Here is a 22806-nt window from a genome sequence, read left to right as displayed (position 1 = left end):
TGCCCGTTGGGTCCATATGTGCACATGTGGACCCTTCCCCAGCCACCCAGTCCAGCCCTTCACTAGCGGAAGGGTTCATAACAGAGGTTATGGCCACCTTGGGAATTACTGATCTCCTAACCAGGCTTTCCTGGCTCTAAGGGAGTGGCTCCCACCTCCATCCACATCCATGGGACAGAAATGCATGAAGCATTACCCAGGATTGAGAAGAGAGGGTCTGAAGTGGCGGATGGGAAGGGGGGGGGGGGGTCAGCTTCTCCCCCTGCTGAGCAGGATTTCATCTCAAGCTGAATGCGAAGAGGCTCTGGAGTCAGGAGAAAGTGAAGCGCTTTCCCTAATCGAATCACACGCCAGTGTCACTTCTAAAGCTCTGCAAAGCAGAAAGGACTTGGGAGCCACTGAACCACAAACACCTCCTCCCTCCTCAGCTCCTCCACAGGCATCCTGCTTCTCTTCTCCATCTCTCACCCCTGAACACAGTTTGTGAGGGAGGCAGGGCAAGGGCTCAGAGATCCCACCTTGTGCTGTGTATCTTGTGCAGGGCCATCACACTAGGCATCCTATGGGCTCAAGGGTTTGGGGAGACCTATGTAGTGCTTCATGGCCTTGGTCTTCATCTTGGGGATGTTCTGCCTTCTCTGGTCATTTCTCTGGCAAGGGTGTCTCCCTCCAAGCATGCACTGGGCATGCAGTCATGTCTTGCTAGTTCAGTTGGTCTTCTCCATCCTCAGCTTCCTTGAGGTTACTGCATCTTCTGCTGTGCCTTGTTCAGCCCCTTCATGAGTCCCTGCCAGCCCCCAAGCATGGGATGTGCAGTCTATAGCCACCCTGTTTGAAGACGAGGGGCAGGAGGACAGTGCCTTGCCTTCACTTCCCTGGCATAAGCTGAAGGGGTAACCTAAAGACCACAGGATGCCTTTCTAAGCGTGGGGTGGGAGAGCCTACAAAGCAGTGGAGGGAAGGGTCAGTGCTGGGTATTTCACCCTCAGAGACCACGGGAGCTGCTGGACATTTCTGTAAAAGCCAGATTTTGATGATGCATCAAGCACCAAGTACATCGCTGCCTCCAAGCATCCACATGGAGCTGTGCACAGAGTAAAATTAGCAGGTAGGCTGGCCAATGTTGAACCGAGAGGACAGGCTGGCTCCACTGAGGTGCCCACCAGCAACAGCCTACCCAGCAAAACACACTGGTCTGCCTGTTTTACAGGAAAACCTGCCCTCTCCTCCTCCAGCCCTTTTTCCGCCCTGGCTCTCCTCGTGTTATGGCAAGAAGCAAATTCTCCATCCTTTACATGCAGCAGCTGGGACTTCTCCGTGGCAGTAAAGAGCATCCTTGCAGCAGGTCTGTCAGCGGCAATTTCCGCAGCCTCCTTCAGGGCACCCAAAGCATACAGGTGAGGAAATTGTCAGCAGCAGGGAAGTTAAAAAGCAAACCATCACTAAACTCAGTGTTTACTTCATGCCGGGTCTCTTTTGGTAACAACAAGACCCCTTGAAAAATCTCCCCTTTAAAAAAGCAGGGGGATTTCAGCCCAGCAGGATTCCTGGAGGAGGGAAGTGGCTATTTGTGGAGTGAGAGGAGATGTGGCAGAAGACAGCCGAGCCTCCTGCGGCAGCAGGACTGGCAGATTTCAGTGGCGGCTGCTTTCCCTGAGCTGAAAACATGCAATTTTCTGCATTTGGCCCCTGCTGCTGCGGGTGAGCCAGTGGGGAGCAAATGCCAGAGTGTTCAGGCTGCAGCATCCCAGGGAAAGTAAAACTCTGTATAACAGTGGCTTTTCTTTGCTGGGGAAGCCCTTCCCAGTGTCTTGATCCCGCATTATCTGCAGCTTTGCTGCATTTCCCCTCTTCTTCCCTGCATGTATGCCTTCAGATGCTCTCTTCTTACTAATGCCTAATTAAGTTGGTGGGACGGTTTGGCCTGATTGATAGCATAGTTATGGATAATGTTACGCAAATTGACTTGAAGACCTGTGAACCCCCAAATAGACAAGCACCACTGGCTTCTGCCCATGCTTAGCTGCCTGCAGCCATTCCAGCCAAATAGCAGCAAATAGCATGTGGGAGCTTTAAAGAAAATGTTCTTTAAAAAAAAACTAAGAATCATCTATTCCCCCAAGTAGAAAATTCTTTATACCATAAAGATGTCTTGACATCTCAGTGCAACAAAGCACTTATGCCAGATAGCTGAGATATTTAGTGTGAAGCATAGTCACCATCTGAAAGAAAAAAACACTTATAGAGGACATTTCAGCTCACCTAAGGTCCACTCTAAAGTTTGGGTTGGAAAAATACCCACCCCTCCCATGACAGTGTGATCACAGCTGAAAGGCGCCCTGACCTCAAAGTCTGAACAAGCGAGTCTTTGTCTCACCTCCTGATTATGCTTTGGGAGTTTTCTCTGTTTATTATTCATCTGACTGCTGTCTTTTTTAACGCTTTAATGCACCCCCGTCCCCTCTGTGCCAGAGACCGGAATGCCCAACCCAAGACACGCACCAGAGAGGTCAGAGCTTCATCTGGCCCCATGGCCCTGCCAGTTAGGGCTGTGGCTGGGTGGCTGAGTCCTGTCTAACTCGTCTCACCTCCAGATCAGCTGCTGGGAGTGGTCCCACTGAGCTGGAGTTTTGATGGACATGTTCACGGCAGGCCATTAGAGGAAAATGAGGGGTAATATGTAAACACCTGGGAGGAAAAACAGCCCTTTGCCTTAATGATAGTTTGTCATGTCATATGTTTCTAAAATTGAGAAATAGTGGTAGCCTAACCATTAATTTGCATTGCTTTAATTCATATTTTGAATACCAGACAATGACTTAAATGCCACTTGATTTAACCCACATATTCTCACTCATTTCTACAAAAATCCCCATGCAAAAGGCACACTGTGCTACCAAAAGCAGACACTCTGAGTGCACAATGGCTTCTTCCACTCCTTAATACCAATACCAATACCAATACCAATACCAATACCTGCACTGGTTCCAAGCCATCCTTCAGAGCCCCTCCAAGTGCTTTACACGCTGGCCCAAGCGTTATTGGTATTACTTAATAAAAGAATAAACACCCGCCCAGGCACAGAGTCCTCTCTTGCACAAATGGTCCCTGGGATCTGGTGCAAGTGCCTGGGTTTCAGGGCTGCATGTGGGGCCAGAGCTAAGTGTGGATGCGCACTTGTGTTATGCTGCCATGAACTGCACAAGCCCAGCCTGGGTCCTGATCCGACTGGAAAATAGCCTTTTTCTTCTGGTTTATCTCCCCAGATCTCTCATCCCTAGCCCCTTTTGACTCTGGCACTACTGGGTTTGCATTAGGCACATCCCTGGCCCTTGCTGCCCAGCTCCATTCTTCTCTTACAGCATCACCCCCTTGACAGCAACTGAAAATGAGATTTTTTCTCTCTCTTAAGTCTTTTCCGGCACGTCCCACTGCTCTGTAAATATAGGCTGAAGTGCAGCCGAGTGTGGGATGCTTGAAGTAGCATGCAAAGCAGCTGTACTGCTGGCAATGTGCAGGTGGCCCAAGCAGCATAGCATGAGTATCCCTTGTTTGTGGTCTGCTGGGATACTCACAGGACTGGCTGAGGGAGGGGTGGGAAAGCTGGGAGAAGGCAACTGGACAGTGGGGAGAGCTTATTATGGCTCTAGAAGATTTCCAAAGGTGGATTTTCATTTTTGTGTGATGCCCAGAAGCCCCATCCCAAGTGCAAAGGCCACCCCTGGTGTTCCTGCATCCCCAGTCAGAGCCCCATGGTGTGCATGCAACACCACAGGGCAACAACAGAAGCCATCCCCCACCTTCTCCACGTCATCAGGGTTTGCACTATTCCTCTGAAGGCAACAACTGAGCTCAGGCCAAGGAGCAAACCCATGGCTGCAGCAGCACGTTGGGCCTGGAGAGAGCCAGTGCCAAACCCACAGCCCCGGTTCCACCAGGCTGCCGGTGAGACACAGGCTGTAATTACTGCCTGCCTGCCAGGGTTTCTTCGCCCCCACTGCCCTACCCCGGAGGAACTGAGCAGCTGCCAGCAATTAAAAGTAGTTAGCAGTTCCCATGCTATTTTAACCATTTATAGGCAGCAGTGGTAGCTCCTTCTCTCCTAGTGAAAGGGAGAAGTTCATGCTGTCACCCAGCACTTTGCAGCCCTGCTTGTGTGGATGCTGCTGTAGGAGAAGTAGCGCTGTGGCGTGGTGTGGTGCAACTTTGCTGAACTTGGGATTGTTCCAAAAGAGCACAGCTGAGCCCTTTTGCCCCCCTAAAGCAAGCAGGGAGGCAAAGTGGGGTTTAAATCCAGCCTGAGGAGAGACTTGCCCATCAGGAAAACTGCAGTCCCACTACTCGCAGCTTGCAAACTTGTAACTTCGTTTTCTGTTCTTTCCAAGAAGAAAGGTGTAGTTATTGATGAGTAGATACGGGATACCTTCCCCAGTGGGTGGATTACATCTTTTTATTATTTTTGTCTATATGTGTGTCTTGAGTTCTTTTATGCTCCTGCGGGTGTATTCTACAGCCGGTTCTTGGGAGGGAATGTAATAGCCCATTACATGATCCTACAGCAGTCACATCGTTAGCAGCATCGTTAGACACATTTCTTCACGCGTTGAAGTGTTTTTGTCGGCGTGCTTCTTCCCCTCGGCGGGCACAGTGAGAAAGCCACGCCGGGTCCCGGAGTCCCGCTGAGGCACGGGGAGCAGAGCGCGTTGCGGGGCTCCCCCTTGTGCCCGCACGTCCCCACTGCAGAGCTCCGTAAACTCTTGTTTAACGTGGTTTTTCATCCGTGCCTCGCAGCTCCATTCCCTTCTTAGCTTTGTGCCCCCCGTCTCCGGCCGCACGGGATGGGGGCAGGAGGTGGTGGTGGTGGTGGTGGTGATGGTGATGACGATGACGATGGGGGTGGCTGAGGCCGGCAGCAGCTCATCGCAGGCATGGGGAAGGGGGGGCTGCACCGCCCCCATCCTGCCCCGCCCCGCCGGTCCGCGCCCGCTCCGCTCCGCCCCGCTCGGCGCCGGGCAGCCCGGCAGTGTGGCGAGGCGGGCGGGCAGGCACCGCCGCTCCGCTCCGCTTCGCTCGGCTCGGTTCGGCCCCCGGCCCCGCCGCCATGCCGCCGCCCGGCCCGCGCCGCCCCGCCGCGCTTCTCATTCTGCTGCTGCTGCTCCGCCGGGCGCTGGCCGCCGCAGGTAAGGGGGATCGGGGAGCAGCAGAAGTTTATTGAGGAGGGGGAGAGGCGGTGGGCAGCGTCCCAGAAAAAGGTTCAGTGCGGCTTAGCCCTTCATAGGGGCAGCTCGGGAGCGGGAATCCAGCCTGGGGACATTTATTTCATTTATTCTGTTTTCTTTAATCTAAAGGTTGACGGATGCGCAGGGGAGCGCAGATTTGAGCGGAGGGAGCTCAGCCGCCCTCCGCTCCGGGGGATGCTCCGGGGGAATGCTGGCTGGCAGCTTCGCTCCCGGCCCGCGCCCGCAGCGCCGCTTGCTTTTTATTATGATGATGATTATTATTATTATTTTCTTGGGAAAAACAAAACAAACGCAGCCCTGTTTGCAGTATCGCCTCCTATGATTCCCCCGGCGGGCCAAATAAGTAATTATTTCGTCTGGATATGTTTTTTGGTTTTGTTGGCTTTTTTTTTTTTTTTAATGTGCCCTTTTATAAACAGAGCTATTGATGGCCGGGCAGCTAAGTGGTCTTTTCCTATGGCTCTTCAAAGTTTCCTGTGCGCAACCCAATCTTGTGATTGAGATGCACTTAAATCCAGCCCTTCCGTTGGTAATCCCTGCCACAGACAATAAACAGAGGCACGTCTCTCCTGCTGCCCTCTCTCGTTAGGACTCCTGTGATCAAATTCAGCCTTTCTACTGTATTTCCCACCCACCCTCCAACTCATGGGTAACCTCTGCTTCTCAGGACTTTGTCATCCTCCGGCGGTGGCAAACCAAAGGTGCTGGTGTTTATCCTCCGGGTATAAAAAGATGTCCTTAAGTATAGAGTCCTATAAAGTTTGATGGCTTTTAGGGACTGGAAGAGACATAGCTGTAACTGTTAGGGCTTCGGTGATGGGCAAGGTCGTTATCCCCGTAGGAACTCTGGAGGACAGCCGACTGCTCGCTTCCCGCAGCTTCTGGCAAGGGGCTGAGGATGCGTTGCGAAGCTGCGCGCGGCACAGATTGGTCTTGTTAGTAGTTAAAAGTATCTCCTGACAAGCTGATTTTCTAGGAAAATGAACCAAGCCTTCTTTTCTGAAGCGCAATTAAGGTGATGAGGAATTTTGGGGAAGGAATTTAATTAGATTAATACTTTTTTCCGCCTCCGCCACACAAAGATCTAATGTTTTTCTGGAAATGGAAAACAGAAATGGCACTATTGAGTTATTCAGTGGCCTGGACGTTGCTGCAGCAGCATCCTTCAGCCAGAAGGAACTCTCCTTTGCTGGAAAGGGGGAGGTTCAAGAGCTGACAACTGGTGTCTGGCTCTGCCAGGGCAGTGCCGTGTTGTAGAGGGGTGAGCATCAAGGGAACAGAGGCTCAGCATGGCATGGGATGCTGTACGTGGCAGGGGGTTGGGAAGGCTGGACTAGCCAGGCTGCTGCGGGCCAGGGTTTGGCTGTGGCCAAGGCAGCCTGGAGCTCCTGGGGATGCTGGGGGGGAGGCATGTCAGCTGGGTTGGTGGTGCAGGACCCCCGTGACTGCTGTGTCCCATGCCATGCTCTTTATTTTTGCATGCACCAAGTTCATGCAGGGGTTGAATTAAAACTGGCAGGATTGAGGGAGTGAAGAAGAAAAAAAACAAGTTAAACCTGACCAAGCTGGATCAGTTTGAGTCTGGGGAGCTTTCTGAAGGCACACTGCTAATCTGGCATATGTAAACATATATAAAGTTTTTAGCTTTAGAGCTATAATTAGTGCTTCTCCAGGAGTGTTGCATAGAGATTGCATGTAATGATGCAGAGGAGAGAGCAGAGATGGGTGCTCAGCCCTGGTGATAATGCCTTCCCTTCCCCACCCTTGCCTGGTTTTAAAGAGAGAGAGGGAGGCATCACCCAGAAAATAATTTTCTCTTTTAATAACAGAGATGGTACATACTGTGTTGGGTTTTGCAATGAGGGGCACGGGCAGAAGCGTTGTTTTGGATTGAGGTTTGAAACCCAGAAGCAGTCATCCCACTCATCCCCAGGGCAGGTGCTGTGCTTTGGGGGAAACCCCAGCTCCCACCCACATCCCTGCCTCCCAGTTCTAGAGCTTTGCCTGCCTTGCTGCTCACCATGTTTCATTCTGCTCGTGTGTGCTACCCTCCATAGCAAAACAACTTGATGCAAGGATTTTTGAGCTTGCTTGAGAGCCTTTCCTGACAAAGCTGACTGCACAGAGGTTGCAGAAGTGCTGCTGAAATCAAAGGGTTATAATGGTGGGGGGCTTGGCTGACAAGGGCACTTGCAGGTACTGTGACACTGCCATCCTGGTGAAGTACTGTTCTATCCCTCTGCTGTACCACCTGTATCAGGGAAACACCTGGGGAGGGAGGGAGGGAGGGAGCAGGATATTGGCACTGCTGTCCCCCACTGGCATGGGTCTTGGGCTCCTGCACATCAGTGGCAGGAGGCTGCCTGCCTGCTACTGTCATTGTGAGCAGATAACAGGGGGGAGAGACATGCTCTGAGACCTGTTGCTCATCAGCAAAGCCTGCCCTTGCAGGAGGTGGAGGCTTGCTCACTTGAGGGCAGCGGTGTGTGTGTAAGAATCTGCTCCAGCTTTTTGTCTCCTTCAGCTTCTTGGTTTTGGAGCCCTCTGTTTTAGGAGGGGGTGCTCTCTGTGCATGATAGTGCAAGAGTGAAATAATAGAACAACAACTAACACCCCCCCCCCAAACAGAAAGAAATGCAAAAATACTACTTTAAAACTTTAAAGAGGGCAGAATCTCCTGGGAGTGGTAGTTGGAGGGTAGGGGAGAAATCTAGACTGCATTTTCTCTGCTTAGAAATCAGAAGTGCACCACTACTGACCTAGTAAGCAGCTTGGAGGGTCCAGCTGTGTCCTTTATCTCCTCTCCCCTATAAGGTCCCGTGGGTCCTTTTGATGCTATGTACACTGGATCCCTTTCTGTCCCTGTCCTAGCTGTACAGGAATAATAATAAATTATATTTTGGATCAGTTAAGTGAGCCAAGATGATGCAAGGAATTAGGGTTTGCTTCCATTCTAGCAGCAGTGCTTTCAAGCCCTCAACCCTGTGGTCTTCTCCCTCCCAGCGTGTTTGGGGCCGCAGCTATCAGCCTACCAGCCCTGTAGGTTATGGGGAGAATCCATGAGCTAGGCTGTGCTCGGGAAAAGCCAGGCTTGCAGGCTGGTGCCAGAGAGGCGGCAGGAAATGCTGGGCTGCGAGGTGAAGACGGAAGGGGCTGTATGAAGTCTGCGAGGAGTTCATTACAGCAGATGTTGGTGCCATAAAGCCACAGGTTCCTGCTGTTTCCTATTCACTTATATCCTCCCAGCTTTAGCAATGATAATGCGAGTGAAAACATTTGCTGGAGCGAGGGGGAGGTTGGGAAAGCATAAATCACCAGCCCATTCCCTCTGCTCTTTCCTGCTATCCCACCCGCATGTCTTGGCTTGGGAAGTGGGGAGATTAATATGGGTGCAACGGATGCCTAAGCCGCTCGCTGGCTGCCATCAGCTCCACTGTTGCATTTAAAGGCCCACTGCTCTGATCATGTTTTACTTTAATACGTAGAACTGTAATTTGCTGTAATCAGTAGTATTGTGCAAGCCACCCCTGCTTGTGAGTCAGAGCACGGCAGTACCGAGCTGATACAGCCCTGGCCCTTTGGATGCTGGTTTGGGGGGAAAGAGTAGAGTGTGCATCTGTGTCTGGTGGCATGAAGACTCGTTCTTCTTGGAGTGATCCTTCCCTGGCTCTGCCAGAGCTGAGGACCTGAGGATAATGTTATGCGAGATGCTTTCCTCCTGATACAGAGCCTTTGTGGTGCACCAGGAGTGCTGAACTGGTAGCTCTTGAGTGATGTGGCTCCTCGCAACAGGCTGGGGCACTGGAAAAAATCCTGCATGATCTGCAGTGGGGTTGCACTGGGGCTGGGAAATACAGAGCTTTGACTTGGGAGAGGCAGAAAGCCCCATAAAGCTGCTCTGATGCCTGGTTTCTCTCCCGCCCTCTGAGGGACCTCTCTTGGTGGGAGCCTAGAGGCCCCTAGCTGAATGCAGCACCCTCCCTAACACTCCCTAAATCTCCGTCTCGCTGTCCCCGCAGCCCTGCAGGCTTGGCTGACGCTTGACTTTTTACTGTTGAGGCAGCTTGGGAGTGTGGGTTTTCTTTTAGCTTCACGCTGGGTCCCAGCACGGAGGGTGACGATGTTCTTGAGGGTCCCAGCTGGGTTTTAGTTTAAATCGGTTTTGGCCCCTTTGGGGGGCAAAGCGCTAAAACCAGGGGCTGCAGGGGAGCCAGAAGGCAAGCGAAGCATCCCGGCTACACAGAGTATTATTTTTGAAGCCTCCTGGTTTTTCGGAGGCCTGACTCACGACGCAGGAATGCGCTGGGCTGGCAGCCCCGGACCTGCTCCTCGGCGAATTGAAGAGTTGCCTCTCCTCCTCCAGAACCCGTTCCGCCGTCCCTCTCCTCCCAAACCGCTGGGCTGGGCTGGTAGCAGCCGCATGTTTGCTGAGCTTGGATTTTTAGGGGACTTTTTCCTCTTTCCCCTTGCTATTTGCTTCTTCACATAGGGGCTGCTGCTTTTTTTTTTTTCCTTTTCTGATGGGGCTGGGGCAGCTTGGCGGGCCGTAGCAGAGCACCTCTGGGTTGCTTTGGCTGCTTGGAGGTGAGAGAAAGGCAGAGCGAGCACCGAGATCAAACAGGAGCCAGGCTGGGAAAGGCTGGGCAAAGCCACGCTGGAAAACGAGGAAAGGGAAGGGAAGCAGGAATCATTTAGCACGGGGCTTGCTCCAGCGTGTCCTGCACACTGCCTTTAATCTCCTGCGGGTCCCTCCCCACAGCAGCCCGGCACAGCCCCGTTCGGCTCTCCTCAGCCCCCTGCTGCCTTCGGTGGCTTCTCCCAAACCTGCTGCTTGGCTCAGTTATTGGGAGGGCTGATCCTCACTGCAGCGGCCCCCCCCCGGACCCACATGGGTGTGTTACATCTGGGTTAGGTTTGTAGTGGAACACCTGGGGCAGTGGGTCCTGGTCCTCACCCCCAGCCTGGGGAGCCAGGGGCTGCTACCTGGGGTAACTGGGTGGGTGTTGGAAACTGTAGGCCTTAACCCAGACTTTTGTTTGTTGGGGTAAATCTGGTAAAGGGGCTGTCATAACAAGCTTGGCTCCCTAGGTTTCTCAATGTTGGGCTCCATGGAGAAGTTCAGGTGGGGAAGGGGATAAACATACAAGCAAAGCAAGCCACATGCTGCCACGATGCTCAGCAGCAAGCAGGATGTCTTGCAGCTTAAGAAGAAGAAAGTGTTTTCATCTTTGGTGTGGGCTCTGCTTCCCACCTTTCCTCAGCCCAAAGGTCTCTGCCAAGTCCCTTGCCTGCCTGGAGTATTCATGGAGGCTGCTGTGTGCTCCTTCCTCCTGCTTCAGCCCTCAGCCCCACTGTAGAGGGGACCGATGGCCAAGCACTCAATGGTTTAAGTGCTGAGAAATAACCCACTTCCAGCTAACACATTGCTGACATTACTTTTTCCTCTGCAGAGGAGGTATTACCAGGTTCCAAGCCTGCAGGGGGGTGGCTGCAGAGCAGCCTTTGGCACATGCATGGGGATCGCAGGCTGCGGGCAGGAGTGGCAGTGGCACAGGAGTCCCTGAACTGCACTGTGACCATGAGACACTGCTTCCTCCTGGAGCTGGATTTGTGCAGGTGAAATGTGTATGGGGAGTTGCATGCTATTGCCTGCCACTCAGGGCTCTGGATGGATGGAGCTGACACAGACCCCCAGGATGTAAAAAGCAAATGTTATGAACTATTCTTTCCCCTTTGGCTTTGCTTGTTTTTTAATTTAAAGGCAGTTCTGGTTTTTGGGGAGATTTTTTTGTTTGTTTGGGTTATTTTTTTTTTACCCTGGGAGATGAAGGACACAAGTTGAGACACTTTTTAAAGAGTAATATATCCAGTTATACGACAAGCAAACTGAGCAGAGCTCTAGCCTCAAACTCTGAAGCTTTTCTCTGCCTATAGGGACTGTGATGTCCCCTTCTCTGGGAAAATGAGTCCTTTCAGGTAAGGAAGAGGTTCTATATAGATTTGCAGAGCATCTTTGGAAGTCTCCTTCTCTATCTCCATCCCTTTGCCCCACAGATCTCATCAGTAGCAGTCTGTAATACACATATGTAATACACAGACATAGCACAGCTGTCCTTGCTTCTCTCTCCTTTTTATTCCCATGGGATCCAGAAGGACGAAAAGGGCTTGTTTGCCCCATGAGCAATCCTTTCCCTGCCTGAATATGAGGGGCTGTGAGCATGGGCTGTCTTCCTAATGGGTATAAATCCCTCATCAAACCAGACACAAAAGTCAGATCCCGGCATCTCTCACGCTTCCAGGGGGTCCTGCCAGTGTGTTTTCCATAAAAGTCCCATGAGTAACCTTTGCTGCCCCCCCGCTCCCCTCCTTCACAAGGCTACACCAAGTGTGAAAGCTGAGGGATTGTTTCCCTTTGAAAGAGCGTGGAAAATCTCATTTTGAGACGTCTAATGTGTATTAGATCCATCTGCCTTTCAAGCAGAGGCCACCGCAGGAGGAGAGGAGAGGAGTTCTGAGTGCAGATGCCTGGTGCCCAGGCAGGCTTTGGGGCTCTTCAGGAGTGATGCTGTGGGCAGCATCCTTGACTGAAACATCTGTACAGGTGGATAGCACAGGATGCTAGAAAGAGGTGGGGGTGGGAGGTGGACCCCACAAAAACTTCCACAGAGGTGGAGAAAAGCTGTTGGTATTGATGTCAGTGCATGCAGGTGCAGAATTATTTTGGATGCTTTGGGGCTTACCCTAGGTGTGGGATGCAGCCCACCTTAATATATTGAACCAAATCTATCAGGTGCAGATATAATGTGTGTGAGAGGGTTTGAGTGCAGGATAGTGCATGGGGAACACTCCTATAAGGCATGATGACTCTTCTCCCTGCCAGGCATCCCTCCTTGTTGAAATTGTATGGAGACTGACTGACGTGCTAGCTATTGAACGACAGGAGCAAGGGGGAGGCTTGCACTGGGCAGGGAGATGACAGCTTGGAGGGGGTGAGAGCATGATTTGTCTCTACTCTGACTTTGTTCTCCTGTTGGTTTGTGAGTCTTCCATTTTGCAGAGCAACTCTCCCCACTAAGACCTGCCACTGGCCTGGAAGTGATTCCTGATTGCCCCCTTCTTGCTATGCTTCCTCCTTGTCTGGCAGCATTTAAATGTCTCTCCATGTCCTCCTGCATGATTTGAACCAGGAGCAGTACGGGCTGTCCATCTCTTGAGTGGACTCCTTGGTGTACCTGCATCTCCTCGGGCGGTGGCAGGCTGGAGGGACAAGACATTGTAAAACAAACCCAGGCTCCGTGGCTCAGGGAGGCAGGAGGCTATTAAAAGTGTTGCATTGCATTGTATAGCGTGGGAGTTTTCCTGAGGCAGGAGGTTAGAGAGCCCAGAAACTCCTCGGGACAGATTTAAATAGAAGAAGGGACACGCCTGGGATGTGGTGTTGCAGCCTCCTGTCTGAGATGGCTGTCAGTGAGCATCAATGCTTTCTAGGCTGTGAGGTTTTGGGCTTTTTCATGACCAGTGGAACGTATGGGCACACCCAGCTGTGACTGCAGGCACCAGGAAGGTTCTCAGCCGACCTTGCTTCATTGACTGTCCAGTTTCCTGGTGGACAAGTGCGATGTGCTGGGAAGTTGTAGTTCTTCCTTCAGATGATGCTGACCGCTAGCTGGAGAACCAAGAGCAATTGGGGTGGAGGAACAGGGCTTCAAAGAGTTTTATGTAGCTGAGTGAACAGAGCTTCTTCCACTGAGTTGACTGCCTCTGCCTTTCTGACATCTTTGGGAGGGTGTACCTCATTCCCCCCTTGCATGAGTGGGAGCTGATCTCCACGTGCTTGTTACCCCCATGAGACCTCGCCATCCTACACTGTCACCTGGCTGTGTTATTGGCTCTATCTCTTCTATCTGGCTTGAAGAACAGAAGTAGGGTGTTTTCCAGCAGCCAGAAAGTGGTTGCTATTTAAAACAACCAAAAGAAAAAAAATAAATGTGGTCTGCTGCTTGCTTTTCATCCAAGGATCCAAATGGAGCCGAACAAGCATCCCCACCCTCACCTGGAGGGGCATCTCTGAAGGCTTTGCAGGGCCTGTAAGTGAAGCTAGTAATTATTGCTGGTCATGAGGGTGGGTCTTGCAATGTGGCCATGCTGTCTGCTGTGGTCTGGCCTGGGGCCATCGCCTTGTTTCGGATGGCCGCTGTCCAGGTGTGAGATCCCAGCAGCCTCCCTCCACCCCTGTTTATCCCAAACAGGCTGGGGATGCTGCTCAGGGTGTGAGTACCTTTGCTTCCCCGCCTGGCTTGGCTGTTTTTACAGTTGTTGGATGGTGGTATGGTGTTTCTGCCCTGGAATATTATTTTGAAGGTTTTTCTTTCCCTCCTGTCAAATGTGAAATGTAAAGAAGTGTGTAAAATGAAAGCACAGTTCCTAAGCCCAATTACACAGCAATTCAAAATTATGAGTCGCTCTCTGGTCTGGGTCACTCCATTGGAGACTAGGCACATTTTCTCTTCCAGCCTATCTTGGAGAAGCTTAAGTGCCTTGTCTCTTCTGCTTTCTGGGACCTGATCAGATGACACCTTCCTAGAGCAGGTCATATATTGATGAAAATCTGCATCAGGCTAGAAGCAAGCTTTTCTCAGTGCTCAGGAGCTCCTCACTGGAGCTGTGGCATCCCTATGTGGCACTGTAGGGACTCCTCTGGGTTGCACTGGTCTATCTGTGTTGGAGACAAGCACTTGGTGACAGTGTTGCTACTAGGTGCATGCCTGGCTCCACCAGCACCTCTGGGGCTGCAGGCTAATGCTTTGGTCTGGAAGGAAGAAGAGATGGCAATCTGGGCTCCCCTGTCATTTCCACCCATGCATTTCCACCTGGGTCTGTGGTACCTCTTGTCTTCCTCTTGTCTTTAGGAGGAGATGCTTGACTTAGTTGTGCAAACATGCTTTCCTGGAGGACGTGTGTTGTCTAATCCACATCATTTTGGCTGCTTTTCTGCAATGAGAGCCTTGCAAATGCCTCCTTCTGTGCTCTGGCATCTGCTCTAAAGGGATTTGTTTCAGGAGAGGGCATTTGGCTGCACAGCTGTGGAGCACAGAGCTGCTTGGGTGCTTGGGTGACCGGGGTCCAGAGTGGGATGAAGCCAGGGCATGGGCTGCCAAGGGCTATAAAACTTATTTTCTCCTCCTTTGCAGTCCTTCTTTTTTCAGGTCTGTGCTAAACGATTTGCTACTAGTGAATGACTCGTGTACTTGGGTGAGGCAAGCAAGGCAGGATGGTGTGGCTGTGGAGGTTTTGTATGTTAAAATCCTGTGGTGCTGTAGCCCAGTGATCCCAGCTTTGGACTGCAGGAGTTAAAGCCCCACAGTTAATCCCCGTAGTGGGTACTTCAGCTACGCTCTATATATCTATATAAAACACTGTATTGAGGCATGTATTCAGACTCTAAAGTTTATACACCAAGATAAAAATGCTGGCTCTGCCCAAAGCTGGAAAAGTGAGATCCAAAAGCTGGGAAGAGGGTTGGGCTTTGTTTGGGCTCAACAGTGACTAATGAGAGTTGAGTTTTTAAAACAAATGCTTGGGATAAACTGGTTATGCAAACTGGGGCGAATTGTGTAGGTTCCTTTGTAGTTTAAAACAAAACCCCCGGAGTCTGGGGCGTGTTGGGGCTGGTCCTGCTGGGGATGGAAAAACCCACATGCCGGCTTTGCAGATGGGGTCCCGGCTGATCAGGAAGGCTCTCGGGGGATAAGTGGTAGGGGAAGCCACAGGGTATTGCAGGGCCTCATCTGTCCAGCTGAAACGTTGAGTAACTCCAATACTAAAAACACAGTGGGTTAAAAATAGATATTTTTTTTTAATGTGTGGTTTTCTAATACCTGCAAAGAGGAATTCATGCTGTGCTCGGCTTCAAGAAACTGTCGGGTTTGCTCATCCTGTGCTGCTGAAAATATATAAATGCAAAGGATCTTTGGGGTTTTTGCTGTGGTGTGGCCACAGCCGGGAGAATGGTGTGGGGTACGCAGGCGCGCCAGCAATGCTCGGTATGCTTTGCAAAGGCAGTCAGGCTTGCGGACCGCAAGGCTTCTGGTTTCTATCACAGCTTGTACTGTTTTGGCCGGGGGCACCCATCCATCCATCCATCCATCCCACAGCCTTCCCAGGCTCTGCAAAGCTCCTCTCGAGTGCGGTGCTTTAAGGACACTAGAAAAAAGAAGCAGGTATGAGGGCCTTAGTGAATTTTTAACTTCATTCTGTGATGTGGGCTGGAGGAAGGCAGTGCCTTGCTTGTTGGTTGGACAAAGTACTGCTCTGTAAAAAATGCCTCTTGCCATTTCCCCATGGATCTGTTCTCTGGGTTGAACACAAACCGGCTTAGGCTGCTGTCGTCCCTTTGCAAGAAACACCCTGCTGCTGGATGAAGGAGAAAATTAGATGGAAACTGCCTAACAGGAAAATAAAAGATGATTTTTGCACACACGGATGGGAAAAGAGGAGGTGACATTACTGTTTTATCTTGCTGGCGGCCGGCGCCTGCCCTTCGAACATCCTCTGACCACCGGCATCCTGCAGTGCCTTGGCATTGCTGTACCCATGTGCTCTCCCTGTGTCCCAAAGGGCTTGTTGCTCTTTCCCTCTTCTCATGCTAGTGGAGAGGAATGAGATTGGAGGCTTGAGCGGGGCAGCTTTTTGGTGGTCCCTGGATGACTGGGGAAGGCAGAGCAGGTTTTTGCTGTGCACATGCTTGTGCTTCCCCCTGTCTCCATATCTCAACGGCATACTGGCTCTGTTTTCATTAGTATTTATGGACTGGCTATAAGGGGACGCAGCAGATCCAGCCAGGCCGTTAATGACCCCTGCATGAAATAGCAAAGCCCACTTAGCGGTTTTGGCTGAGGGGTTTTACTGCAGCCTCTCCCTGTCTGCCGCTGCGCATCTCCTTCCCTTAGAAAGTGATGGGTAGGGCTGCCGGCACAATTTCTTGCTTAAAGAGGAAAGGGCTTGGATTTGTGTGCCTATGGGAGGCAGGGGAAGGAAAGCGTGTGTGAGTCTATGGAAAGTATAGGGGAGGGAATGCAAACCATATGTTTCTGTGAGGGTCAAGTTGCAGAGCTAAAACCAGCAGGAAAGCAAAAGAAGCTGGAGCCCTGCAGTTTGGCTGCGCTTTGCATCTTGGTAGGTGTTGGGAGGGGGGATCCAGTGTGGCCTCCTGAAGGACAGTTTAAACAAACCCACCCTAAAAGGTGATTTGGGTCCCTGCCTTGGCACTATGTGGTGTCACTGCTGTCCTGTGTATTTAGGGCTGGGGTCCAGGATGGTTTCCAAGCCATTAAGCTCCTGTAAATGAACAGCAGAGATGCTGGGAAGAAGCTTCTCTGGGTTACCCTGAGTTCATAGCGTTTGCAAGTTTGACAGGAAGTCAAGGGAAGAAATATTTGCAGGGAAGATAGTGCCTGCAACTTGCTGGAAAAGCAAGGTCGATGCTGTGCCATGCTGTCCTTGTGCTCTCCCAGCTATGGAGAGAAGAGTCAGATGAAAAGATCCATTTTCCCTTCTTGGAGTGGAAAAGTTATGTGCCGGCAGCCGAGAGTGTTGTATAGACTTCAGACCAAAGTGATACAAGCTGGATTCAAGCGCTTCCAAAAAGAAATCTGAAAATAGAGGGAGCAGTGAGGTCCCACAGCCAATTTCAGCTGGGAGACACCTTTTGTTTCCAAAACCAAAGGCATGGAGACAATATCTGATTCCCTGACCGGAGCTGTTTGCAACCTGTCAGCTTGGTAACCATCTGCTCACAGCCCGTGGGGAACATGCTATATATGGGATGCCGGAGAAGAGAGGCATTGCCGTGGCATGCCCCTCCCCAGGAAGGGATCATGGGGCACAGCATCTCCTTGGCCCATGCACCAAGAGGAGCTACTGTGCCTAAGACATCAAAAGTACCAATGAATTTATCTTTTAGCTGTCTGGCTTATTTGGGATTTTTTGTTTTTTGTTTGGGGGACATTTCTTTTTTTAGCTTGATTTCCTAAAAAAATCAAGACTTCTTTTGTTTTTTCCTGTTTGCACTTATGCAGAAGAGAGCACAAACTGCTGCATGTTGTTTGTGTGTCTTCAGCCCTCCTCCTCTTTGAGTCAGAAGTAGATATCTTGCAATTAAGCTCCTGCCTGATTAGGAAATTAGCAAAAAAGTTTTTATCTAGGCGAGCTGGTCAGCCAGTGAGAGGGATCTATTAATATCCCACTAAAAAAACCCAACAGCATAACACTTGCCACCTACTATTGGGAAACACAAACACCACATGGATGTGAGTATTTTGAGCAACAGATCTATAGGAAAGCAGGTTTTGTTCTGTCGCTTAAGGGAGCGTGTTTGAGCTGAGACGGGTACCTTGAAATTCGTGAAGGACTGAGGAAAAAACTCAGGCAAGGTGAGAGAAGTGCTGAAGGATGCCTTCAGGTCATGGCAAAAGACACTTATTAGCAGATGACCTTTATTTGTTGTGAAGGAAATGGTCCTTCACTAATGATGGTTGAGTGGCTGAAGGGAAAGCAGGAGGGGAGCATCCTACACTTGGGTCAGCCAGTGAGAGATGGGGAGCGGAGTGTGGGCTTTCTTGTATCCTACACACATGCTTAGGAAGAAATCACTTGGCATGTTGGATGTGGCAATTTCTCAGGGCTCGATTAGCCAGCATGGGTAGAGAAAAAAAAAAAGGAGTTAAATAGACATTTATGTAACTGGGGTGTCTAAAGGTTGGAGGAGTTTGGATTATCATAGACTTTTGGGTCAAGGGTATACTGCATCTTTGGCTTTCCACAGTCTCTGACCCGTCTGAAATTAGAGTATTATGGGGAAAGATGAGGTAGAAAAGAGCATCTTCCCGTAGGCATGGTGCCAGCTGCTTATACAGGTCCTGAGGGTCTCTGCAGGGTTCGATCTGGCTGGCATTTGTCCCTACATAAGTGCCATAATAAGCCTGGCCCTTGCTTTGCTGGCAGGATGGCCTCCTGGCTCATACCAACCAAGCTGCCCAGGAGATGCTTTAAGCCAAGAGGTGCTGAGCCTGGAGAAGGGCTGCTCTGGAGTCAGGTCACTTGGGTGGTGAAACGAGTCCCTGTCCTATTGCAGAATTCCCCAGGTTTTAAACCATGTTATTTTGAGAGGCACTCTCATATTGCAGTGTGGAAGAAGGCTTGAGAAACCATGAAGAGGTGCTCAGGAAGGTGATGAAAATGAGAAACTGGAGTTAAGGAAACCAAAGTGTGTTTTCTTCCAGTACCAGGATGTTTATTCCAGATAAAACACAGATGCAGAGAGATGGCATCCCTTTTAATTTAAAAAACAAAACAAAACAAAAAACACCAAACCTCTATGTTGAAGCTGCTGAGAATGTGACTGCCCCTTGTGATGTTTCACAGCTGAGATCATTTCTGGCTGAGTTAAGCCACTCTGGAGGTTTTAGTCTCAATCTGTCTGTATGGGTGAACTCAGAATCTGGTTGATTGTTTAGTTTGGTTTGGTTTTTCTAGGGGGGAAATATCTCAGTAGTTTTGGACCAAAATGTAAAATAAAGCTATGAAGAAGAATCAGTGAAAGACTTTCAGGTTTTTGGATGAATTGTGATCTGGAGCTGCTCTGCTGTAATTTTGCACATACAGATAAGTGAAACAAGAAATGCAGAGTGTTTGCTAAAAGAACATCAGCAGGAAGGAATTGCTATTCTTTTCAGAAATAGGCAATAGGCATTATTTTTGGAGTAATTAAGTTTCATAAGTGCTTATTTAGAAAGAAATTTAGTCCATTCAATGTATTACAGACTTCTGGAGAAGATATTAAGTCCGAACCAAGCAGGCTGCCTCTGGGAGCAACTGCGACTCAGAGCAGGGCTTTAATTTCAGCGGTGTATCAGTGTAATAGCATTGTTTATAAGCTTCTCTTGCCACATGAAAGCAACATTGCATTATCCCAGTTGGTCCTAAAAGCAGCGAACCAGCCAGAAGAGACCTGATTACAGAGCAGCAGGTCTTTCTTCCCATCACTACAAAAGAACAGACAATAGAAACCAGGATCCAGTTTTAGCTCTAGTAATGCAGTGTCCTCTTTCTGGTGGTCATGTCACATGCTGCCTGAGTAATTGCCATCCTTGTTCTGCCTGGAAAACTAGCCTCGGAGGGAGAGAGCAATGGTTTCTGCTGGGTGATGGCAGGATGAGGTGCCCTGCTGTGGGTGCAGGCTGATGGTGATGATGCTGAGGGTGGACCTTGGATGAGACACAGACTTGCAGGTCTAGGAAAGGTGATGGCCTTCAACATTAATACAGACTGGAGTACTGCGGAGCTGATGGGTTGTTGGGGGGGGGGGGGGGGGGGTTGTCCCGGGGGGGGGGGGGGGGGGGGGGGGGTCATTGCCCTTGGAACTGTGGAACAGTTTGGCTGGAGCCTGGGCTTTACTTCGAAGACTGAGCCTGAGGTGTTGAAGGAGGGGCTTGCAAATGCAGCTCTCTGGTCACTACTTGCTCATGCCATAAGCCTTATTCATGATAGGGAGTACTAAAAAAGGTGATTATATTTTTTCTTCAACAAGAATAACTAACTCAACCTCTGGGTAGGTAAAGGGCATGCAGGGCAGCCAGGAGCTGCAAAGCCTCCCTTCTAGATGTGGTTCCTGCAGGTCAGGTTGTTGTACAGCTGCATTATGTTCTGCTTCTTGCCTTTCTAAGGTGATTTGGAAATAGGACAGGGTTCTCTTTCCAGCTTGTTTTGTGTAGCTTGGCTTCCCCAGCCTGGGATCCTCATGGGATTTAACAGGTAAAGGGAGAGCAGGTGATTGCTAAGGAGGAAAAGGGGGACCCCTTTGAGGCTGAGTTGCAAACTCCATCATTGCATAGGGCTCAGAGGAAACTCTGGCAGAGTTGTTTCTTAAAAAGCAGGTACACAGCTGGCTGGCTTTGACCAGGTTTTCCCAAAGAGCTGGATGGGAAACTGGTGGAGAGAGAAACTCGCAGCAGAAACCTCACAGCTCTTTGTGCCTGGGACAAAGAGTTGGTTTGGAGTTACAGAGAAGAAAAGGAGTGAGGCTGGGGGGGGAAGGTGTTGTAAGATGGGTATTGGGACTGGGACAAAGTGAAGGAAGCAAAAGGGGATGTAATGAACAAATACATTGTTGGGAATGATTGAGGATGCTGGCTTGGGGGGAATCTTTCACCAGCCTAATGGTGGTCAGGGATGTTTATTTTTCACAATTCTCTGCAGCTTTAGACATGCAGAAAACAAACTTTTCCTGAGTGCCTTGGTGGCAGGATATGTGTGCCCAGCATCAGCATCCTTCTGTGTATTCCCTGGGAGAGTGAACCAGGAATGCTGCCTGTCCTGCAGACAAGACCCAGACTTGCTGCCACCCTCTGGCCTTTAGCCTCTGTGGGTTTTTAACCTTATTTACCCTGCTCATTCAGTTTCCAGTTAGGAATCTTTTTATACACTGAAGACTTATGGCTCAGCCTGAGTATGTTATCAGTGTGGTGTCTGATAAGTTTTCTGCCTTGAAGCCCTGGGGAAGTGCCTGTTCAGGGTTGCTGCAATAGATTTTCCTCCTCTTTCCCAGCTGCCTCAGAATAGTGCGATTCTTACTTACTCCTTAACTTAACAGAATTACTTTCATCAGTGGAAAGAAAAATGCATGCTCTAGCCAGCGTTGTCCATAAAGGCTTGTAATGCTTCTCCCTGCTTTCATAAATTCATAGATGGGTGTCAGAATGTGCAGTTAAGAAAGAATAAATCTCATGATTATTTGGGTAAGCTTGGACTGTATGAAGAAGGTGGGAGGGGAAGGATGAAGGGTTTGTCTCGGTGGGTTGTGGAGCTGGTAGCTTGATCTTGGATGTGAAGATGATTGAGGGAGTTGGTGGTGGAAAGGCAGGATGATTTTATGTGAATAGCATAAAGGGGGAGCAGTGGAGGGATGAGAACACTGCGTTTGCAAGAGGAGAGATGTTGAAGCATCAGTTTGAACAGGCTTGTGATGTCTTCTGACCCTCCTCTGACAGCTGCGAAGTGTAATGCCCAAAGAGAAGGGTCTCGCCACTCCCCTTCCCATCCTGCTCCTGGGTCTTGTAGGTGGGATGTGGTTGCAGTGCTGTGATTGAGGGGAGCCTCCCCAGGACCCACTGCATTTGGGGTGTGGGTTGGTCGATCATTTGCTCAGTGATTAAATGACTGTCTGGACCACACACTGGGATGTGCCTGAGTGGCTCAGCAGGGCTTTGTGGGTTAAAATGTTATCAAAGTGGCCATTTGGGGCAACTTTGCTTGGGCAAAGTGAGGATGTTGCACATCTGGAGCAACCCCTGCCCAAACTCATGGCACTTGAGCTAAAACATACATGGTGGGGGATTGTGCCACCCTCCTGTCCCTACGCATAGGGCAATACAGGGGTTCCTGCTGTAGTTTGGTAGGCAGGAGGTGTGGTACCACGTGGTGTGGGATTCTGAGCATCTATGGAAGAAGCCTTGTGTGCATTAATCAAAGAGCCGCCTGCAGCTCCCCTTTCAAGCTGTAATAGCCAGAGCTGAGAGAGTCAATCCATATGTATTTAAAGCACTTCAATAAATAAAGATACTATATAAAACCACAGTAGCCATGTACTCTCTCCTTGCTTCTAGAATTTCTCTTCCAAAAGGGACAGGGAAGGGATAAGGACTGTTAGGAGTCTCTTAGTTTGGATGGATGACCTACACCTTGCAACAGTGGTCTGGAGCCAGACACCAACTTGTGCCACTGCCTGTGCCTCTAGGAAGCAGCAGCCCTGTCCCATGGGCATCTGCAGGGTGATAGCAGCGACGGGGCCGGGATGCGCTGATCTCCTTTCATCACCCCAAATAATGACAGTGGAGAGGGGAGGACGCATTTTCTTACGGACCTTTTATTAAAAGCAGTTTCCCTGCCCTTCTCTGGCACAGCAGAGAAGCTCCGATGATGTGTGTGTGCGCGCTGGCTTTTTTCCGTGGCAGGGAGGTGGCAAGTGGGGAAGCTGTCTTTGCAATGCAAGCCTTCTGTAATGCTAATAGGAGCTGCAGGTTGGCGCTCCCCTGGAGGTTTTTTTTATTTTTCTTTTTTTTCCCCCTTCCCAAAGACTAACCAGGGAACACTTGTTGAAGGATAAAATTAAAAAGCCCATGGCGGTTTATTTTGAGGACAGTGTGTTTGCTTTCACATTATGCTGGAGGGAACTGCTCTGCTACTGTCAGCAAATAAATAAAATAAGAGCTTTGTTTTAAATTAGACTTTCTTCTGGTAGCTAATTAGGCGAGCTGATACCTGCAGTTGCATTACCTAGGCACCAACTGTACTGTGCATATTTGAGGCATATGGCTGGTGTCGGCAGCTTCTAAACTTCATTAGCCCCTTCTTATATTTTTTTAAATATCCCTTTAATTGGATGCAAATCCCTTGGGGCTCTGATGGCATTGACAGAGTCCTTCTTGGGTGGATGCCCATGGAGCCCCTGGCACAGAGCCATGGCAGCTATGGCACCACGTGTGGAGTACAGATTCACCGTGGGTGCTGG

At 50.2% G+C, this 22806-nt stretch overlaps 1 protein-coding gene across 1 annotated transcript in view; it reads left to right on the top strand.

Annotated features, from left to right (window-relative positions):
- Window positions 1–5009: 5009 nt before the first annotated feature.
- UNC5B (unc-5 netrin receptor B) overlaps window positions 5010–22806 on the top strand; it is a 54922-nt gene continuing 37125 nt past the window's right edge. The window contains exon 1 of the mRNA XM_057403320.1: window positions 5010–5181. Within this exon, the coding sequence (XP_057259303.1) occupies window positions 5102–5181 (80 nt within the window). The 5' untranslated portion in view covers window positions 5010–5101. The remainder of the gene's footprint in view (window positions 5182–22806) is intronic.

This window comes from Pezoporus wallicus, unplaced genomic scaffold, assembly GCF_028554395.1.
Source record: "Pezoporus wallicus isolate ANWC-B61680 ecotype Strahan unplaced genomic scaffold, APGP_CSIRO_Pwel_v1 contig_4264, whole genome shotgun sequence".
Classification (NCBI taxonomy): domain Eukaryota; kingdom Metazoa; phylum Chordata; class Aves; order Psittaciformes; family Psittacidae; genus Pezoporus; species Pezoporus wallicus.
This window is presented reverse-complemented; position numbering and strand designations above follow the sequence as displayed.